Below are 17,120 nucleotides of genomic sequence, written 5' to 3' on the forward strand. Positions count from 1 at the left end.
TATCCTCCCAGCACAGCGTGGTTCGAGCTGCCAGACGATGCCTTTTTTGGGAGATCAGCCATCAGCCGCACCACCATTGCTCGGGCCTTCGCCGTCAGACCTATTGTCTAAGCTTACGGGATGTGCTTCCAGTATCGATATCCCGACGCTCAGGCTGTGCTGCGACCAAGCCCGTGTGTCACCGCGGGCGATTCCCACCCGCTGCATCTACCGTCCGCAGCCCCTGCCGGTGGACGAGTCAAGCCTTTCTTAATAAGCCGTCGAGATCGCAGCACATATATAGGCCAGAAGGACGCGGACTCAACCTCGCGGACCGTACTTCTAAAGCCCACACCGTCGGTCACCTTCGCGGAGACCCGATCATTATTGTCTGATCGACCATAATGTCTACTCCGACCGTCGAACCCAAGTCCATCATCGACCCCGCGGTCGACTCTGCGGATGTCGTCGCTGATCGGCAGCCAGAGCTCGCGGAGCCAGAAGCCGCGAAGCTCGACCTCGCTAGGTGCGTAGTCAATTCCTACTCACTCGACGACCTTCCGTGAATTGACTGTCGCTTGTGCTGGTCGTAGTGAACCGGAGCCAATCGCGCAGCCTCCGAAGTAAGTCTTTGATGAGCTCGATGTTACCGTACAGTCACTGACGGCTATGCAGTGGCTGGGGTGGCCGCGGGCAGCTAAACAAGCCTACTGTGGTGAAGCCGGTCAAGATCACGAAGCCTACGAAGCCTAGTACGAAGTAAATCACACACGGTAACGCACGCACCTCATTTCGACGCCAAGAGCTCTGCACAAACCAGTCATTCTTGCAGCGTTCGCTTGTACCTTGTACCATCATCACCGTCTCGTCTCATCACCATACGATATGAATTCGTATGTATGTGAAGGAAGGGCCACCGGAAACCCTTGTACACAATATACGCTCGTGGCAAACCGTAATGGACACGCCCGTCATTGCTTCTGCCGGCTCTCCGGTCTGCGCATCGGCATACTGCGGAATATCCACGCCTCCTTGCGCGAGCCCCAGAACATGGGGTCTTTCCTGCCCAGGGGGATGCTCCCGTCGAGCTTGAAGCCCGCGCTGTTGAAGAAGCGCAGCATGCACGCGTAGAACAGGTTCCGCTCCGCTTCGCGCGCTGTCCACAGAAGGCGACGGCACGATCGGACATGAGCATGAGTGGGACGGAGGGGGGAGAGAAGCTCACATCGGAAACCCTCGCGCTTGACTTCGATGACATGCACGCCGTCCTCGTTCGCGCCGTAGGACATCACCTTGCGCGGGAACATGGGCCGCAGGCTGGACGCGAAGTCCTCGACGAGCTCCCGCGGCGCGTCGAGCAGCGTGAGCCGCATCTTGGACGGAGAGAACATTGTCGCGAAGATCCTCACGTCGGGGTCTTGCAGCGTCTCGACGAAGACCAGCTTGCCTGGCCTCCTCTGTGTGGTTCGTTGAGTGAGTGGGCGTGTCAGGCTGACCTGGGACACTTACTGGACTGCCTGTTTGGATGGTCGTCACATGCGAGTAGCCTTGGCGAGCGAGGACGGTGTAGAGATTGCATATGAGTCGTTGGGCCCTACGCAGAGAGAACGTGGTCGTGTCAGACGAGGTGTCGCGGGCGTGCAACTGCTGCCCATCTCACAAAATGGCATCGAGGCCTACACTAGTCCACGGCCCTCTTGCAAACCGTACTCGCCAGTTGTCTCCTCGACTGTCCTCATACTCAACGCCATGGGGCCACATGGGTAGAACAAGTTCCCGCAGGTCGTCCAGGGTAGTCTGATACGCAATGTTGTCTATTCGCAATTCACCGGCAGAATGCAACGACACAAATATGTGGTCTGTACAGGCAGAGGAGAGCTATTACATAAACGCAATTGTACCCGAAGAATTTCTCGTCCGTACCAGGAACAAACGCGGGCACCGAGCCTGTCCTGCTCTTTGGTCTCGTCAAGGAATTGACTCGTTGTCGTGACTCGTTGGTGGACCGCCTGACCAGTGGTACACCACCTGTAGAAGCCGAGCGGTCCAGTTGCTTCTTCATGGCAGACCTCAGAGGAGCGGCGGGGGTGCCGGACCGACTAGGCGAGGTCTGGATAGTCGGCGCGGCGGATGCAGTCCGACCTTGACTGAGCTTCCTCCGCACGGGCGCCGGCGTCGGATACTGGGCAGGCGGCTCATACGGCGTCGCAGGATAGGTTGGGAAGGGTGCCGCTACATTCTGAGGATGATGATAAGACGGGTAGGGCGTGAACTGAGCATAGTAGGCTGCCTGCGGCTGGGTGTAGCCAGTCTGGGGATAGTACTGGGGGTCGCCGTTGTGGTAGGCCTGCATGGCTGGCTGCATGTGAAGGGACCGAGGAGGATTGCCGGGGGATGCGGAGGCAAAATCGCGGCTTGAGTTTGCGATATAGGCTTCAGGGCGGGCGCCTGAGAAGACTTGCAACGTGCCGGGCGCGGGGGTGAACGAGGCAGGTCATGGGCAGCTCCTGGGTACAGCGAGGCCGGAGAACTTGGCAGCGGCTCTTATACGTACTCGAAGGGCACGCAGCGATACCCGGGCGGTCTGCGGCACTGGCAGGCGTGCCCACGGCCCAGAGGTGGTACGAGCGGGAGATGGGCGCAGGAGGCCAAGAGGCGAGATCGGCATTGGGGACAACCTGCTCTCGGGGTGTACGGGGTCTCGTTTCAGCCACTCACGCGAAGCCGAGATTATACAAGTAGTCAACGACACCAATCCTATAGATTATGAAGCATTTCTAAAATGCATATTGAGTAGTCTGTGGAGTTTTGAGTGCTTCAGGCTGGAGTCGTCGAAGCATAACGTTGAGTACTAGAAAGCTCAGAAAGTCCGATCCACGGGGACGGGCGTTTCCGAAACGCGCAACGCGCAACGCGAAACGTCACGAAGTGTTACCAACTGTGACCCGTTACGCACCTTTTGTGGCCCGAGTACCAAGAATAGCAAGCTGAGTAAGCCGCTTCATTCCATTCATTCGGCTTATATGCTGCTTCAAAGCCTCAGTAAGTATTTTGGCTTTGCTACTAGCAGTAGTTGAGTCTGTATTAGTGGGTGGTTGATCTCTCACAGTGTTTCCGAGCGCGCGGGCGCCCTGCAACGGTGCAACCCGATTTGGAAAGCTCTTCCAAATCAGGCAATAAGCGCCTCACTTCGCGCGCCCCTCGCTACATCCGAATGAGTTGATACTTAAATCCAAATCTTCCTCAACTACTTGCTTGCTGCTTGGGAAAATCACTGTAATAAAAGATTTAAAAGGGTTACTCACAATATACTTGTATTTTCTAGGAGCAACCCTTGGCTGACCGAGCGACACAAGTGGCCCGATGCCCCTGTAGGTGCTTTGTCAGTTACCGTATTCAGTAAGTAACACTGTGACGGACGTTTCGCAGAGGCGTTTCGCAGGGGCGTTTCGCAAACGCGTTGCGCAACGCCTCTCCCAGTCGATCGGACGTTCTCAGAAAGCTCGAGATGTACGCACGTGCCTCACGCGGTCATGTGAGCTGGGCAGGTTGACTTTCCCGTGAGCGGGCGCTTGCGCTAGGGGCGCGACCTGCGACGCAACTGCGACGCTCTCCAGGTCCTGTTGATTGCGCGTTGCTCCAGTGTCGCAACTGTCCTCAGTCGGTTGCCAGATGGGGGCGTCGTCATCGCCGACTTTTAGATCACGAATATTCCTCATAAAACGCTGGACTGCCATGGTCGCCTTCGCACAAGAGCGACCCGATGTTCGACATCGACGATGTTTGGACGACCACGGATAGCGCGGATTTCGCGTCTTCTTTGGACGAGCTCGATCATGGTGTGTCTCATCTACCTTCTGGTGACTTATAAAATACGGGTCCTTCAGATGACGCACATCACCCCAGCTTTGCACATGCACAGAACCTCCCCCCGATATACTCCTTTTCTACTGCGTCCGGACTCGAATCAATACTGAGTTTTGGTCTCAGAGCTCGCTGCATACGCAACTCCCGTATGCCGTTCAGCCATCATCTCCTCTCTCGGAGGTCGAGGTCAACATTCAGCAAGCCTCGCTTTCGTGGAGACGAGACGCTAAAGAAGTGCTGCATGTCTTGTGTCCCCAGTGCGATGTATGGATCTGCACCAGTTCGAAATCACAGCAGAACCCAGAGCCTCTTGAGTCGCATATGCGGGGCCGTAAGTGCAGACCTTCTGCGGTTCTCGACGCGCGCATTTGGGCGGACGCAAACACCGCCCGCGAAGCAGTTGAAGTTGAGGCCTAGGTGCCGTTTGGAGCTTCAATTGCACACTGGCATAAGGATAGTTTGTAATTCGCGCGTAACTAATGTTACAACATTACAACAGACACAACGATACATGACGAGCGATCCGACAGGCGAAAAAGCATGATACGAGCGACGAGCAATACGAGGGATCAGCGATACCAGCGACGAGCAATACGACGGGCGACGATGAGATGAGTGGGTACAGCGAATACAAAACGCAGTCGTCCACCTTCAACCTTCTTCGACGAGCACGAGGGGTACTCACTTCGTGTCATCTCCGACTTCACGATGATGCTGTGTCACGCTCTCGAAACATCTCCGCCCACATCTCCGCCTTTCGCTTCAAGTTCTGCATGTCATCCTCACTTTTGCTCGCCAGGGGAACTTCCTTGCATATCGCGGCGGCAGGTGGATCAGGGGAGAACTCGCAGAATTGTCTCTTGAATGTGGCGAAACGTTGCAGTGCGGTCGAGACCGCGCCGGCTTCGATGACCTCGATTGGTTCACGCAAGGGGACTTCGTCCAATTCTGTTCCCGGATTCTTGAACGGAGCCGAGGCTAGGAATTTGGACCATGCCTCCCTGACACTGTCTTGCGCATATACATCGACATTGTTCTTGAGCTGAGCCTCGTTGTATGCATGCCAAGCTTCACCTCCCTTCTCCCAGAGGTGAAGCTGGTACATCTGGAACTTGAAGACAGTCTTCCAGAGGCTAGCAAAGTTCTTCAGTGCCTGCTCTTCGGCTCCCTCATACTTCTTTCGCAACTTCTGAAACATTGAACTTATTGTCAGTTCAAGAGCCCAACCACATTTGGATCACTCAACTCACGATCCCGAAGCCACGCTCCAACCATTTTGGTAACTGCCATTGCGCGTCGTACCCCTCCCGCAAGGCAGCTCGGTGCTCGTTGGCACACGAGACCAGTACGAGGTATGCCTCAAGCTCCCTGCAGAATGTGTGCTCGCCAATGGTCACTTTACCAGTTAGCATCTCATTCCGGTCGCTCGGATCGTGCTTGTGCAATGAGTCGGCCTCAATCGGTGACCATTGGTCTTGCAACTCTCTCTTTTGCTGAGTTGTTAGCTTGCTTGAAATCGGAGAGCTGTACTTGGGGTGCTCAACGATCTTGACTGTGAGCATGAATACCGGCAAGTCGCGAGGTTCCTTGTTCAGTGTACTGGGACTGCTGTATTGACCAGTCTACTGAGACTGTTAGTAGTGTTCAAATCGCGACAGCATCACTACGTACGCGAAACAACACATGGTCACATGTCTCGTAGAAACCCTTCTCAATCACGCCGACGACGTGCTCACCGTGCTTGCTCCGCAGAACATTGTCGTCACCACCCATGAGTTTGGGGAAGCCGGGTATGACAGCCCCATCAGGGACCGACAGCGCAGGCCCGATCAGCCTTCGTGCATGAGCAGAAGAGTCGCTGTTCGGTACCGGAAGAGGGCCGACAGATTCCCTCTTCGTCTCAGTCGTAAGCACACCCTTAAAGCTGGGCAGTTTGAGAACGTGGCGCTCGCCGTAGCGCGTAGTGATGAGGGAAGACATGAAGTTGGATACCTTCTCATGAAGATAGGTAGGGGTGGACATAGTAAGGATGCGTTGAGTGGTGTTGTACTGGAAGCTATCAAATTGTCGAATTGAAGAGTGTTAGGCCAAAATACACTAGGCTGTAGAATGCGCACTGAAGACTTACGAGTACGAGAAGCGATAGAGGTCATCCCGGTATAGCACAAATTGAACAAATCGATTCCATTCACTCGGCTCAAGCTGGATAGTCTACCGCGCGATCAGACAGATGTTGCCCACACTAACTTGGTAGCCACTTACCCTCTGAAATCCCTGAACGTTCGGCCAATCCGGATCCTCGAGCAAATCTGAGAAGACCTTTTGAAACAGAGTCTCCGTTTGTTCGTTGTCGGTATCGTACGTGTCGCTAGTGTCGGCGTTGGCGGTGTCGGTGTTTGACGAGCTGGATTGCCCTTTAGAGTCTGGAAACTCTGTGCAAGGGTCAGCAACACAGGCGAACAGGCAACAGGTGGATTGCAATGTCACTCACCGTGCGGATGCCCGTTATCCTCCTCCAGATCGTCGGCAGCTACGACAATACCTTCTAAGCTGCCGTCGGGGCCTAGGGGCCCGGGTCTCAGGTGGCACTCCGAGCCTGAGTCCAAGTCCATTGACTTGACCCCTTCGGAGAGGTCAGAACTGTTGTAGCCTAAAGACGAGAGGTAGGGAGGCGACACCCGACTCGAAGCGGTACGAGGGAGGGAAACCATGGTATGTGCAGGAGTACACTACGAGGCGTGATCTATGTCTGCGCGCCGTGCGCGGTCGATTGACAAACCGTTCTCACGCACCCGAGTCTCCTCGCTCGCCGTCGAGCACCCAGCACACCCATCCTCTCCCCAAACCATGGCCTCCACATTCTTCGGCTGGCTGCGGTCGCCCGCCGCGCGCGAATACTTCTTCAGTGAGCACCACCTTCAGTCGATTATTGCGGCGTTAATGACTCGGCGTGTCATGCAGGTACTCACTTCTGGGGACCGGTGAGCGGGGATAGTCACTGCCGGAGGAGTATATATCACTGAAGTGACGGCTCGGGTCAGGTTGCGAACTGGGGTCTCCCGCTAGCTGCACTCGCCGACTTGAGGAAGGACGAGGAGGTCATTTCGGGGGCAATGACCACCGCGCTGACGTCGTACTCGTGAGTGGACCAGGCTGCTTGTCGCGTCACTTCCGCTAACACCACACAGCTTGGTCTTCATGCGATTTGGTGAGCGTTGCAGGTGGTCCACGGTCGATTCTGCGTACTGATGATGCCATAGCATGGCGAGTCCAACCGAGGAATTACTTGCTCTTCGCATGTCACGCGACAAACGCAACAGCACAGTCCGTGCAGGGCCTGCGTTTCGTAAACTACTGGTACATGGGCGGGAGGGACAAAGCATTGGCAGAAAAGAGTGCCGTTCCGGCTACAAAATAGTGCGTCGTGCGGCGACGATCTCTCGTGCCGGTCCGGTCTGCGTATCCTGTACTGAACCAAATAATGCGACTATACATGGGCCTCATTGCTACTCGAGGTCACCTACAACATTCACCAGAAACCGTCGTCTGCATCCCCACCGCCCTTCTTCTTGCCACCCTTACTCTGAGCGAGTGCTTGTCGCTCATACATCTCAGCGATCTGCACGCACCCGTCAACGCCATTCACGTGGCAGAGCGAAAGTCACTCACCTGCTCAGGACCGGTAGCATCGTCCGCAGACTTGTCATCCCGGACACGAATGAAGCGCGGGAACCGCAACGAGATGCCCCTTTCCTCGACCTGACACGATCCGTCAGAACCCGATCGACGCCTAGCATCTGCGAATGTCACTCACCAAGCCCTGCGCCGCAGTGTACACCGGACTGAGACTCAAGTCGGCCGTGAGGACCTCCCACACGATCTTCGGCTCGAGCCACACGTCGGGTTTCGCACCGCCGGCTTTGATGTCGCCCCGCGGCTTCAACATCTCCAATGGTTTGAGGGCCTCATAGTGCGACTGCAAGGCTTCCTCGCTGAACCCCGTACCGATCTTGCAGATAGTCTGGTATTCCTCGGAGTCGGTGTCATAGCAGGCGAGCAAGAACGCGCCGTAGACATTTGTCCGCTTGCCCTTGCCGTAGTACGCGCCGACGACGACGAGGTCGAGCGAGTCGCCGATGCCCGCTAGGTAATCTTTCTTAAGCTGTGAATTGGAGGTCAATCAGTTGCGTTTGAATCGGCAATGACGGTCTTCACAGACCTTGAGCCAGTTCACACTCCTCCGGCTCGGTTCGTAGAAACTCGCGTCGCCCTCCAGCATCTTGACCATCAGACCCTCGCAGCCATCCTTCACACTCTCCTCCAGGAACGTCTGTATCTCCTCCGTCGTCTCACCGTCGGACGACTTCGCGAAGTCGAACTCCCCGGGGACCTGCTGGAAGTGTTCCTGCAAGAGCTGTCTCCGCTCCACGAGGGGTTTGTGGAGGAGAGGCTGATATGAATCTGGATCAGTGTCGCGCCCTGTACGGCGCAGTGCAGAGTAGACGTACTTCGCCGTTAAGGTAGAGGAGATCGAACGCGAAGAGACAGACCCGGACCTGGATGTCTTCCACCTTGACATCCTTCCGTTTCCGCCTGCTAAGCTCCTGGAAGGGCATCAGCTTCCCGCTGTCCTTGTCGATCGCGACCGCCTCCGCGTCAAACACAAATGTCTTCGTGCTCTCTTTGATACACTGTCATGGAGAACCATCACGTTAGCTAGGGATACCTGAATAAAAGAGACCGAGAGAACGAACGTGTGGTAGCTGCTCAACAAGATCAGGGTACTTCTTGCTCATATCCTCAGAATTCCGACTGAAGACGCCGACGGTGCCATCCTCCAGCCGGTGCACCTACCGCGCCCACAATCAACGCATGTCACCCCACACAGCGAAACACCAGCCCACCTGAGCGCGCTCACCATCATACTTGTACTCGCACGTGAACCGCTTGGCCTCGAACCGGTCGAGGACCTCGCCGATGGCCTTCGTCGGCTTCGCGAGCATGGGCTTGAGCGGCACGCCGGGCGTGAGCTTGCACCGCGCACAGAGGCGGTCGATGCCCGCCTCGAGCAGCGCGGGGACGACGAGGTCGTACGTCGGCAGCTCGCTGTAGACGGACTTGACGACGTTCGCGGCCTCCTCGAGCCGCGCGGCGAGCTTCTCCTTGTTGGGCCGCTTGTTCGCTGCGTGCGCGTGAGTGGCAGTGTGCGGGGAGAGGAGGGGGAGGGGTACCTCGCTCTTGCTCGGCAAGCACGAAGGCATGCGCGAGCGCGACGAGCACGGTGCGCTCTGCGTTGCCTATCCGGAGCTTGCCCTCGAGGCTGCGGACGATGTACTTTGCCTCTTGGTCTTGACACGCGGCGAGGAGCTTCGTGATGATGGAGACTTTCTTGTTTTGCGACTGCGTGGCGTCGCGTGTCAGAGCAATGCTATGCATGGTTCAACGGAAGGCTGACTGAATGGCCGCTGCTCATCGCAATCTCTTTCAGGTTGTTGAACACGAAGGGCACTGTGAGAGGCTTCGGCTTGAAGAGCGTCTTCTGGCTGTTCTTCGAGTTCTACACGGGACTTCGTCAGAAGGACACAGCGTCTCGACTCTCGACTCACCATTGCCACGAGACCCAGATCACCCTCTTTCTTGAGCTCTGACTTGATGACAGAAAGACTCCTGCCCGTCGACTCCCCAATAGCCTTGATGAGTAGGCTCTCACCGATCCCAAGTTCAACGCCGACATAATCCGGGGTCAACTAAGCAAAAGAATCAAGGGATGCTCATCACATCCAGTACCGGATTACTTACACGATTAATGCAGAGATAGACGGCTTGAAGCAGAGACTTGGTGTCCCCTTTCGCGCTTCTCTGGATACGAGCAGAAAAAGGCAGTCAGAAGTGATGTCTTCTCTAACCGCTTGTTGTCGCCTCGATTAGACCGAACACCTTCGCCAGAGCTGCATATGGAACACTGCAATGACATCACGGTTAGCAGGTTGCATACAATAATCGAGCGGACATACGGGTCGCCTGGCTTCCATCCACCTTTGATATCTACGTCCCCGTTCTCGAGAGTACAGACTCAGCGCTGTCAGACAATTCATAAGCGAACCACGGGGTAGCCTGAAGTATTGCGCACTTTTTCGAGGCAGCACCCGCGTCTTCCTCTTCCAGCTCATCTTCGCCCTCATCTTCATCCACAGCCTCCTCCTCTGCTGCAGATGATGCTTCTTGCTCCTCATCATCTGGTTCCTCCTCTGCGGGCTGCACGGGTTTTTCGGAACTGATCCTTTTGGTCGTCGCTCCGCTTTAGCAGGCCTTGATGTATTCGTTTTTTCGCCACAGGCTTTCTGTCAGACGCCGCTTTTGATGATGACGGTTTTTAACATTGACACCCATTTCATCGAGACTGGATCAGGTGTCCTGCGAGTACAGACCGTCAGATTGCTCACTTGAGACATCGCCTTCGTCGTCGGAATCGACTATGCGGCGTTTCTTAACCTGTGGCGCTTGATCCTCCTCTGATCCTTTGGAGTCAAACATTGGCAATGATACATTCCTTGGGAGTCACAACGTACCAACAGCCGTTTCAGGCGAGGGATCCGTCTTCACGGGTGGAGCTGGGCGGGCGTGTCAAGATAGAGTGAGCACTGCGCGGGGACATGCTTACCTGGTTTCTGGCCCCCTTCGTCGAGTGCTAAGGACTCCTCCTTGACTTCCACTGCTGCTGCCTTCCGCTTCTTGCCGCCCCACATCTCCTCGAGCTTAGACTGCTGAGGAGGCCCGGCTTTGGAGCTGGAGGGCATGGCGAAGAATTTGCCTGTGCACGCTCAGTAATCGCGTCGTCAATAATCATGGATAGGACACAGCGTACCGAGGGTCTGTTGTCTGCCCATAGGAGGGTAGGAGAGGGAGGGAGGAGCAAACGCGACAGAGACGCGACGCGACGTAGACGCGTCGTGACCGTGACAAACATGCGCCACGCGTAGTTGCACGCGTCAGTTGTCTGTCGTGTCCCGGCCCGGACCGTCTCAGCCACAAGCGCGCCTCTTGTGGCGTTCGTCACTTGGTTCTAACGCCGCCGCCTCTGCCAACGCAACGCCATGTCCGGCAATCTGCAGTGCTCTATGCTGGTCCTCTCAGGATAGTGCTTCGCTTGGCTCTGCTACTTGGCACAGGGATCTGACCACGCTGCAGTCGATATCTTCTGGACACTTGATGTGGTCTCGATACAGTGTTACTTATGCCTCAGGTGTGGGTACTATCTCAGGCGGGTCACAGCTGTACAGCTTGATCAACAGGGATGTATCGAATCGAAGAATAAACTACGTAACTTGCCGGCCAGTCATTTCATTTCATGCTGCATAACAACCGCTATCCACCCGTCCTCCGACGTCGGACTCGTTCCGGTGGCAACCCACCGAGCGGCACCCGGTGCGTGTCCTGAGGCAGGGCGCTGTCGCGAACGTAAGGTTCTGTCTCTTACGACTTTGCAATGACGAGTACTGAATGGAGGCCCCATTTATGCGATTATAGGGTCCATCTATCATACCCATCCATCTTCACACTGCCATGCATGCGTTCCCACTATGGTGATGCTATCGGCTCTACTTGCGCGACGCCATCTCACATCCTCTGCATACTGCATTTCTAACCCCACTTATAGAAGGCCTCATGCTCTACGCAGCTGAGGCCTTACACAACTGATGACACGGCTCGCCGTGTCCCGATGGCATTTGCACAGCGCAGGAGCGTGTGACAAGGGGTCCACGCCTTGACAAGATCATCATTCACGAACGCTCCTTTCAAAAAGACATCTCACGTTCACCGTCAATCGCGTTTCAGCCCGCGACCGCTACTTGACTGCGCTCTTCTTGTTACCACTGTCTTGTCAATCATTTGGTGAGCTCTTGTGCTCTGAGGTAATATCAGAACGCTTAGGTTCTTTGTATCCCTCGGGGTTCGTTAGGCTTCGATGCACTGCCGCATCGAACTTGAAGCGCATTAACGCCCTCCTTTCTTCTCGCTCGCTCACCACAGGCTAGTCGTGCCCGTCCCTCTGGTCATCGAAGGATTATGGGAAAGCCCCTCACGCACATCGTCGTTGTCCTACAGGTAAGTGGTGATAACCACGCGTAATATGCCTTACTGAATGAACGCACAGTTTTGCGGCCTTGTTCTTCTGACGGCGCTGCTTGCGACGCCGGCCCATCGACACCCAATCGTCAATGGCATAGTCGGCCTATCTATCATACGTTGCATCGTAGGGATTGTACCGGCTACTATTTATCTGAGCAGCCCCAGATACCGAGCATCATTGGACAATTTGCAGCAACATGCAGGATGGGCACGCTTCTGCGTGGCTGATTCTCTCCTGTTTGTGGCATCATTCCGCAATGGCGATTAGCAGCTAAGCCGACTGCGCAGGTTGAATTACATTACAATCGCGAAATCAGCGTTCGCTATCAGTTTCACGCTGGTGAGCATATAAGCTTCGTGTGTAGGGCTACTTCGCTGACTGCTACGAAGCCCTGTGTTACTTGGCCTGGAAATTCACGAGCAATCATCGTGATCGTCTAGAGACACAGAATACACCACAGTTCTTCAAGCGGACAATCATCGTGCTTTGCGTTGGTCCATTTCGTGCGTCTACCGCGGCCTCAGTTCAACAAGGTAGCTCATGCATCTGTTCAGTCTGGGCCCTGCCGGTGATACTTGCGGTAATACCGGAGTTACGACATCCGCTGCAATGAAGCCTGAGTTCATTCGGTCAGTAAGTCCCCGCGAGTCTCATATGTACTCACTCACGGGTCACCATGTAGGATGTATGCGTTGTTAACAATAACGTTGCGCAAATCTTGGCCCTGCTGCTCACTCTCATTCCGCTCACCGTAGCGGTTATCGCATCAATGATGCTCCTCTTCGTCCTCTGGAAATATTACAAGCTGCCTGACCTGCGGCACAGCTTTGAACTGCTTCATCCACTCCGCATCGTCCGCTTTGCTGCTCTCGTATCGACTATAATTGTTCTGCAATTCTGTACGCAATCGTGCTCGCGACATGGGCGCGACACCGGGCAAATGCAGGTGACTTAGAGTGCCAGAATGCCTTCGAGGCATGGCTGAAAACGAGTTTCACTTGGGAATGTGCGTGCTTTGCTGCTCATCCTCGTGAAATTCTGAGTACGAACGGAATGCAGCGGTATCCCCCCTGATATTCTTTCTCATCTTCGCTGCGCAGGAGGAGATCTATTCGGTGTGGTGGCAATGGATCCGACGGTGGCTACCTCACCGGAGCTTCAAGTCCTCTCGTTTCGACGAGACGACCATGTCACCCAGCTCAAAGAAAGATTCCTGCAACCGGCGTCCATTCTACATCTTTGCATGGCTTTCCGGACATCGCAATCACGCCGACCAGGAAGATCCAGACCACTATGACTCTGCCGTCGTGCTGAGTAAAGCACGCGATAACCACAGGGCTGGGAGGAGCCCGCAGGGGTAACCGTCCCCGCGGGCTATCGCGAGGCAAATCATGCACATATCGTACGCTCCCTTCACGCCTAGCCACGACCTCCGAGGACTGCCACCCCCACCGCGCCATCAACGCAGTAGGAGTCAGAGTCCACGCGAGTCGGCCGTGTTCAGGGCTGTACCGTCGCTGTCTGCGTTGGGCCCGAAGCGGAGAGCGACGTCCGAGAGCCGGAAACAGCCTGTGCCGTCACAACTGCTCGACCATAAGCCTGGTGTATGATACACGCTGAGGCGAAGGTCGAGGATAGGCCGGCAAAGGTCTGCGGCTGACGCCCTCGGACGAAGGCCGTTCGAAAGGCGAGGTATCGAGCTGGGCGGAGGAAGTTTGACGCAGATCAGCGCAAGTTCATTGGTGGGATGGAAGAGCACTCGCGACCAGCCAGCGCTGCAGGAGGGGCAGTGGACGCGCTGGATCTACAGGGACGTTTGGTGTGGTGTCTCCTGATTCATAGCACCTATGTCTTGTGTACCAAGTCCTGTCGTGTAGCAAGATCGATCCATGTATATCTAGTGCATCTCAGCCGCAACAAGGTGTTATCCATGTTTATCCAGTTGGCCCCTCGAAAGTGTGAACATGGCAGAGGATCTTCTCTTCGACACGTCTTCCATATTGGGGATGTGAGACTGGGAGTCTACCGGAATGTGCCGTACTGTACAGTTTTACAACACGGTGGCTTGCTCCCAGTCCCCACGTGGCGACCAGACCACTCAGGCGCAAACCTCGGCACGGCGTCCATTCTACCCAAACCTACCGCCCCGCCGTCAAGAACAACGAGCCATGGCCGATATCCAAGTGCGCACCTTTGCTTGTACTCTGATTCTACTCGTCTCATTTCTGTCACCTCTGTAGATCGAGAAGGCGTACCAAAAGCAGTTCCTCTTCCAGAACGCGAAGGCCCGGGGTGTGTATGAACTGGGCTCTGTTTCGGGCGCGAGGTTGACGATGGTATGTAGGCACCAAGAAGGTCTCTACGAGGGAGAAGCGGTGGTACAAGGATGTCGGCTTGGGCTTCAAGACCCCTGCTGACGCGATTAACGGCACATACATCGGTACGTCCAGACCGTTCAGACGTTCGTGCTGGTATTCATACAGCCTTGTGCGCCTCGCCCGTTCAGACAAGAAGTGCCCCTTCACTGGCGATGTCTCTATCCGTGGCCGTATCCTGACCGGCCGTGTCGTTTCGACAAAGATGACCCGCACAATCGTCATCCGACGGGACTACCTTCACTAATCCCGAATACAGTACGTATGCTCGCACCATGCCAACTGACCCGAGCTGATCGGCGGCGTCCAGACCGTTACGAGAAGCGGCACAAGAACTTGGCCGCGCACGTCTCGCCCTGCTTCCGTGTCGAGCTCGGCGATGTTGTCACCGTTGGTATGTAGAGCGCACGCCCGCATTCTTCCAGTAATGATGGCTAATTGTCTCATTTGTGAACAATAGGCCAGTGCCGACCGCTCTCAAAAACCGTCCGGTTCAACGTGCTCCGGGTAGCCAAGAACAAGGCGGCGGCGAAGTCGTTCGGCAAGTTCTAGGCCTGAGGCACAGAGCTTGTCGGTGTATTGGGGGCATACGATATGATATTACTGCTTTCTCGTGTATGGACGCATTGCAATGACCATAGGCCCATGCGAATGACCCAGCTATTCTTCGCTTGTATCGAGATGCGCGTGTCTGAGTCTAGTGCGAGCGCCGAGCCGAGATCGCGAAGTGCGGGGTCTGTACGCGAACGTGTTTAGGGTGGCAAACAGGGGACAAACAAGATACAGGCGTGCCCGCGTCGGGCAGTGTGCAGCCAACCAGGCTTGACTGTGCCATCCCTACAACCGCCCGTTCTTATTCTATCCTTCGTCCTCGTCGTCGCCCGCAACGCAGTCGAGCTTGTTTTGATCCCTTAAATCCAACCCGGCCCCTTTCGCATAGCCCCACCAGTTAGCCCACCCTGGCGCCCACACTCCTGTCTGTGTTCACCTCCAGGCTTGGCCGCTCCAGGTCGCAGTCTCCTCAACCAGGTTCGCCGTCTCTCTCGTCCTCGGCCCTCCCCATGGGCCAGCAGCAGTCGAAGAAGACTCGCAAGCCGGCAAGGAGAGCAGTGCCGACTCCAACACGTCGCCTGATCCCGCCGGCAGCGACGACAACCCTCGCCAGAACGCGCATTCTCGGACAACCGCACCAGACACAGCCAACGGCTCCGCCACTTCCTCACATGCTGAGGGCAATCCGGGCATCACTGTTAGCCATCCTGATGCTGGTGGGGCTTTGCAGAATGGGCACGGTAACGGTTTAGATACCCATCCTTCACCCAACCCAACCTCCCCCCGAAAGACATTCCTTCCACTTCTTCTGGCCCCTCGACGTCCCCATCCACCTCTCCGTCTACGCATTCGAAGCCTCCCCCTCTGGACATCCCAGGACAGACGATTTGACCATGTCGAGCTCACCATACCCACACCAGGCTCGACGAGCAGCTTCGTTATCGACCCCGCCGCCATGTCCAATGGTGCCAAGAATGGCGCAGCACTGAAACAGCTCGACATTGATGACATGATCCAACGGCTGCTCGACGTCGGATACACAGGCAAAGTGAGCAAGTCGTTATGTCTCAAGAACGCGGAGATTACTGCGATATGCCAAGCGGCACGCGAGGTGTTCTTGGGCCAGCCGACGCTCATTGAGCTCTCCCCACCGGTGAAGATCGTAGGAGACGTTCACGGGCAGTATTCGGACCTCATCCGACTGTTCGAAATGTGCGGGTTTCCCCCAGCCGCAAACTATCTCTTCCTGGGCGACTATGTCGACAGAGGAAAGCAAAGCTCGAGACCATCCTACTCCTCCTCTGTTACAAAATCAAGTACCCGAGAACTTCTTCTACTGCGGGGCAACCACGAATGTGCCAACGTCACGCGAGGTCAGTAGCACTTGTCCGTCTCACTCGGTGGCGCTGACGTCGCTTAGTGTACGGCTTCTACGACGAATGCAAACGAAGATGCAACATCAAGACGTGGAAGACGTTCATCGACGTCTTCAACTGCCTGCCCATTGCGGCCATTGTCGCCTCGAAGATCTTCTGCGTGCACGGCGGCCTTTCCCCATCCTTGCACTCCATGGACGACATCAAACGCATACAGCGACCAACGGATGTTCCGGACTATGGCTTATTGAACGACCTGCTGTGGTCGGATCCCTCCGACACAGCAACTGAATGGGAGGACAACGAGCGTGGCGTCAGTTACTGCTTCGGGAAGTCGGTCATCAATGATTTTCTGGTGCGATACGATATGGACCTCATATGCCGTGCGCATATGGTCGTGGAGGATGGATACGAGTTCTGGAATGATCGGACACTGGTGACGGTCTTCAGTGCGCCGAACTACTGTGGCGGTAAGTGACCCCGGTCGTATCAGTGAACAGCATAATGATGCCTCATTCCGGTAGAGTTCGACAATTATGGCGCATGCATGAGGTAAACTGACTCGCTCCATTCACGAAGTACACTCTAATCGGTTTCCCTCAGCGTATCGGAAGAGCTCCTGTGTGCATTCGAGCTTCTCAAGCCTCTGGACGGCCCAGCACTACGGAAGGAGATGACGAAAGCAAAACGGAAGACGTACGTTGCAGTCCGTTCCGAATACCACTTGCTCATCATCGCGCGTACAGTTTGATGGCTACTACCACTTAGCCGGGCCGCTATGCTCATTGGAAGGCAGTGCATATACGATTATAATGCTGGACCGTTGGGCTATGGTTACAG

At 55.6% G+C, this 17,120-nt stretch overlaps 7 protein-coding genes across 7 annotated transcripts; 4 read left to right on the forward strand and 3 right to left on the reverse strand.

Moving 5' to 3' along the window:
- Positions 1 to 950: 950 nt before the first annotated feature.
- B0H18DRAFT_882168 (uncharacterized protein) lies at positions 951 to 2,041 on the reverse strand (the record flags this gene model as incomplete). Its single annotated transcript, XM_048040889.1, has 5 exons — positions 951 to 1,135; positions 1,205 to 1,436; positions 1,489 to 1,573; positions 1,640 to 1,838; positions 1,903 to 2,041. 5 exons carry the CDS (start codon positions 2,039 to 2,041, stop codon positions 951 to 953), a joined length of 840 nt encoding a protein of 279 aa, XP_047889310.1.
- A 2,345-nt stretch (positions 2,042 to 4,386) lies between these two features.
- B0H18DRAFT_1029055 (uncharacterized protein) lies at positions 4,387 to 6,576 on the reverse strand. Its single transcript, XM_048029946.1, has 6 exons — positions 6,338 to 6,576; positions 6,109 to 6,278; positions 5,975 to 6,057; positions 5,518 to 5,902; positions 5,097 to 5,468; positions 4,387 to 5,035 (listed from the first exon to the last, which is right to left on the reverse strand). Exons 1-6 carry the CDS (start codon positions 6,555 to 6,557, stop codon positions 4,550 to 4,552), a joined length of 1,716 nt encoding a protein of 571 aa, XP_047889311.1. The 5' UTR covers positions 6,558 to 6,576; the 3' UTR covers positions 4,387 to 4,549.
- Positions 6,577 to 6,630: 54 nt separating this feature from the next.
- On the forward strand, positions 6,631 to 7,264 carry B0H18DRAFT_1213943 (uncharacterized protein; the record flags this gene model as incomplete). Its single annotated transcript, XM_048036548.1, has 5 exons — positions 6,631 to 6,751; positions 6,808 to 6,827; positions 6,888 to 6,985; positions 7,035 to 7,054; positions 7,107 to 7,264. Exons 1-5 carry the CDS (start codon positions 6,694 to 6,696, stop codon positions 7,262 to 7,264), a joined length of 354 nt encoding a protein of 117 aa, XP_047889312.1. The 5' UTR covers positions 6,631 to 6,693.
- A 111-nt stretch (positions 7,265 to 7,375) lies between these two features.
- On the reverse strand, positions 7,376 to 10,733 carry B0H18DRAFT_1122652 (DNA ligase I; the record flags this gene model as incomplete). The annotated part of the gene is made up of 16 exons (XM_048034554.1): positions 7,376 to 7,465; positions 7,516 to 7,605; positions 7,661 to 8,008; positions 8,066 to 8,296; positions 8,355 to 8,537; positions 8,601 to 8,696; positions 8,751 to 9,028; positions 9,078 to 9,246; positions 9,302 to 9,403; positions 9,453 to 9,593; positions 9,646 to 9,700; positions 9,977 to 10,094; positions 10,290 to 10,358; positions 10,416 to 10,457; positions 10,508 to 10,657; positions 10,712 to 10,733. 16 exons carry the CDS (start codon positions 10,731 to 10,733, stop codon positions 7,376 to 7,378), a joined length of 2,184 nt encoding a protein of 727 aa, XP_047889313.1.
- A 787-nt stretch (positions 10,734 to 11,520) lies between these two features.
- Positions 11,521 to 13,796, forward strand: B0H18DRAFT_1029064 (uncharacterized protein; the record flags this gene model as incomplete). Its single annotated transcript, XM_048029947.1, has 13 exons — positions 11,521 to 11,590; positions 11,923 to 11,952; positions 12,002 to 12,213; positions 12,265 to 12,316; positions 12,342 to 12,480; positions 12,532 to 12,557; positions 12,593 to 12,610; positions 12,660 to 12,876; positions 12,924 to 12,983; positions 13,037 to 13,334; positions 13,362 to 13,581; positions 13,616 to 13,690; positions 13,713 to 13,796. Coding segments are annotated over exons 1-13 (1,455 nt in total), but the record flags the coding sequence as incomplete, so codon positions are not given.
- A 278-nt stretch (positions 13,797 to 14,074) lies between these two features.
- B0H18DRAFT_1029072 (uncharacterized protein) lies at positions 14,075 to 15,028 on the forward strand. Its single transcript, XM_048029948.1, has 6 exons — positions 14,075 to 14,160; positions 14,218 to 14,269; positions 14,322 to 14,417; positions 14,484 to 14,572; positions 14,674 to 14,746; positions 14,813 to 15,028. Exons 1-6 carry the CDS (start codon positions 14,146 to 14,148, stop codon positions 14,902 to 14,904), a joined length of 417 nt encoding a protein of 138 aa, XP_047889315.1. The 5' UTR covers positions 14,075 to 14,145; the 3' UTR covers positions 14,905 to 15,028.
- A 385-nt stretch (positions 15,029 to 15,413) lies between these two features.
- B0H18DRAFT_1086712 (phosphoprotein phosphatase PPZ) lies at positions 15,414 to 17,031 on the forward strand (the record flags this gene model as incomplete). Its single annotated transcript, XM_048032081.1, has 5 exons — positions 15,414 to 15,461; positions 15,518 to 16,277; positions 16,325 to 16,750; positions 16,805 to 16,832; positions 16,884 to 17,031. 5 exons carry the CDS (start codon positions 15,414 to 15,416, stop codon positions 17,029 to 17,031), a joined length of 1,410 nt encoding a protein of 469 aa, XP_047889316.1.
- Between the last annotated feature and the right edge of the window lie 89 nt (positions 17,032 to 17,120).

The sequence above is a fragment of the Fomitopsis serialis genome (genome assembly GCF_022376445.1).
Source record: "Fomitopsis serialis strain Sig1Antser10 chromosome Unknown B0H18scaffold_81, whole genome shotgun sequence".
Lineage (NCBI taxonomy): Eukaryota > Fungi > Basidiomycota > Agaricomycetes > Polyporales > Fomitopsidaceae > Fomitopsis > Fomitopsis serialis.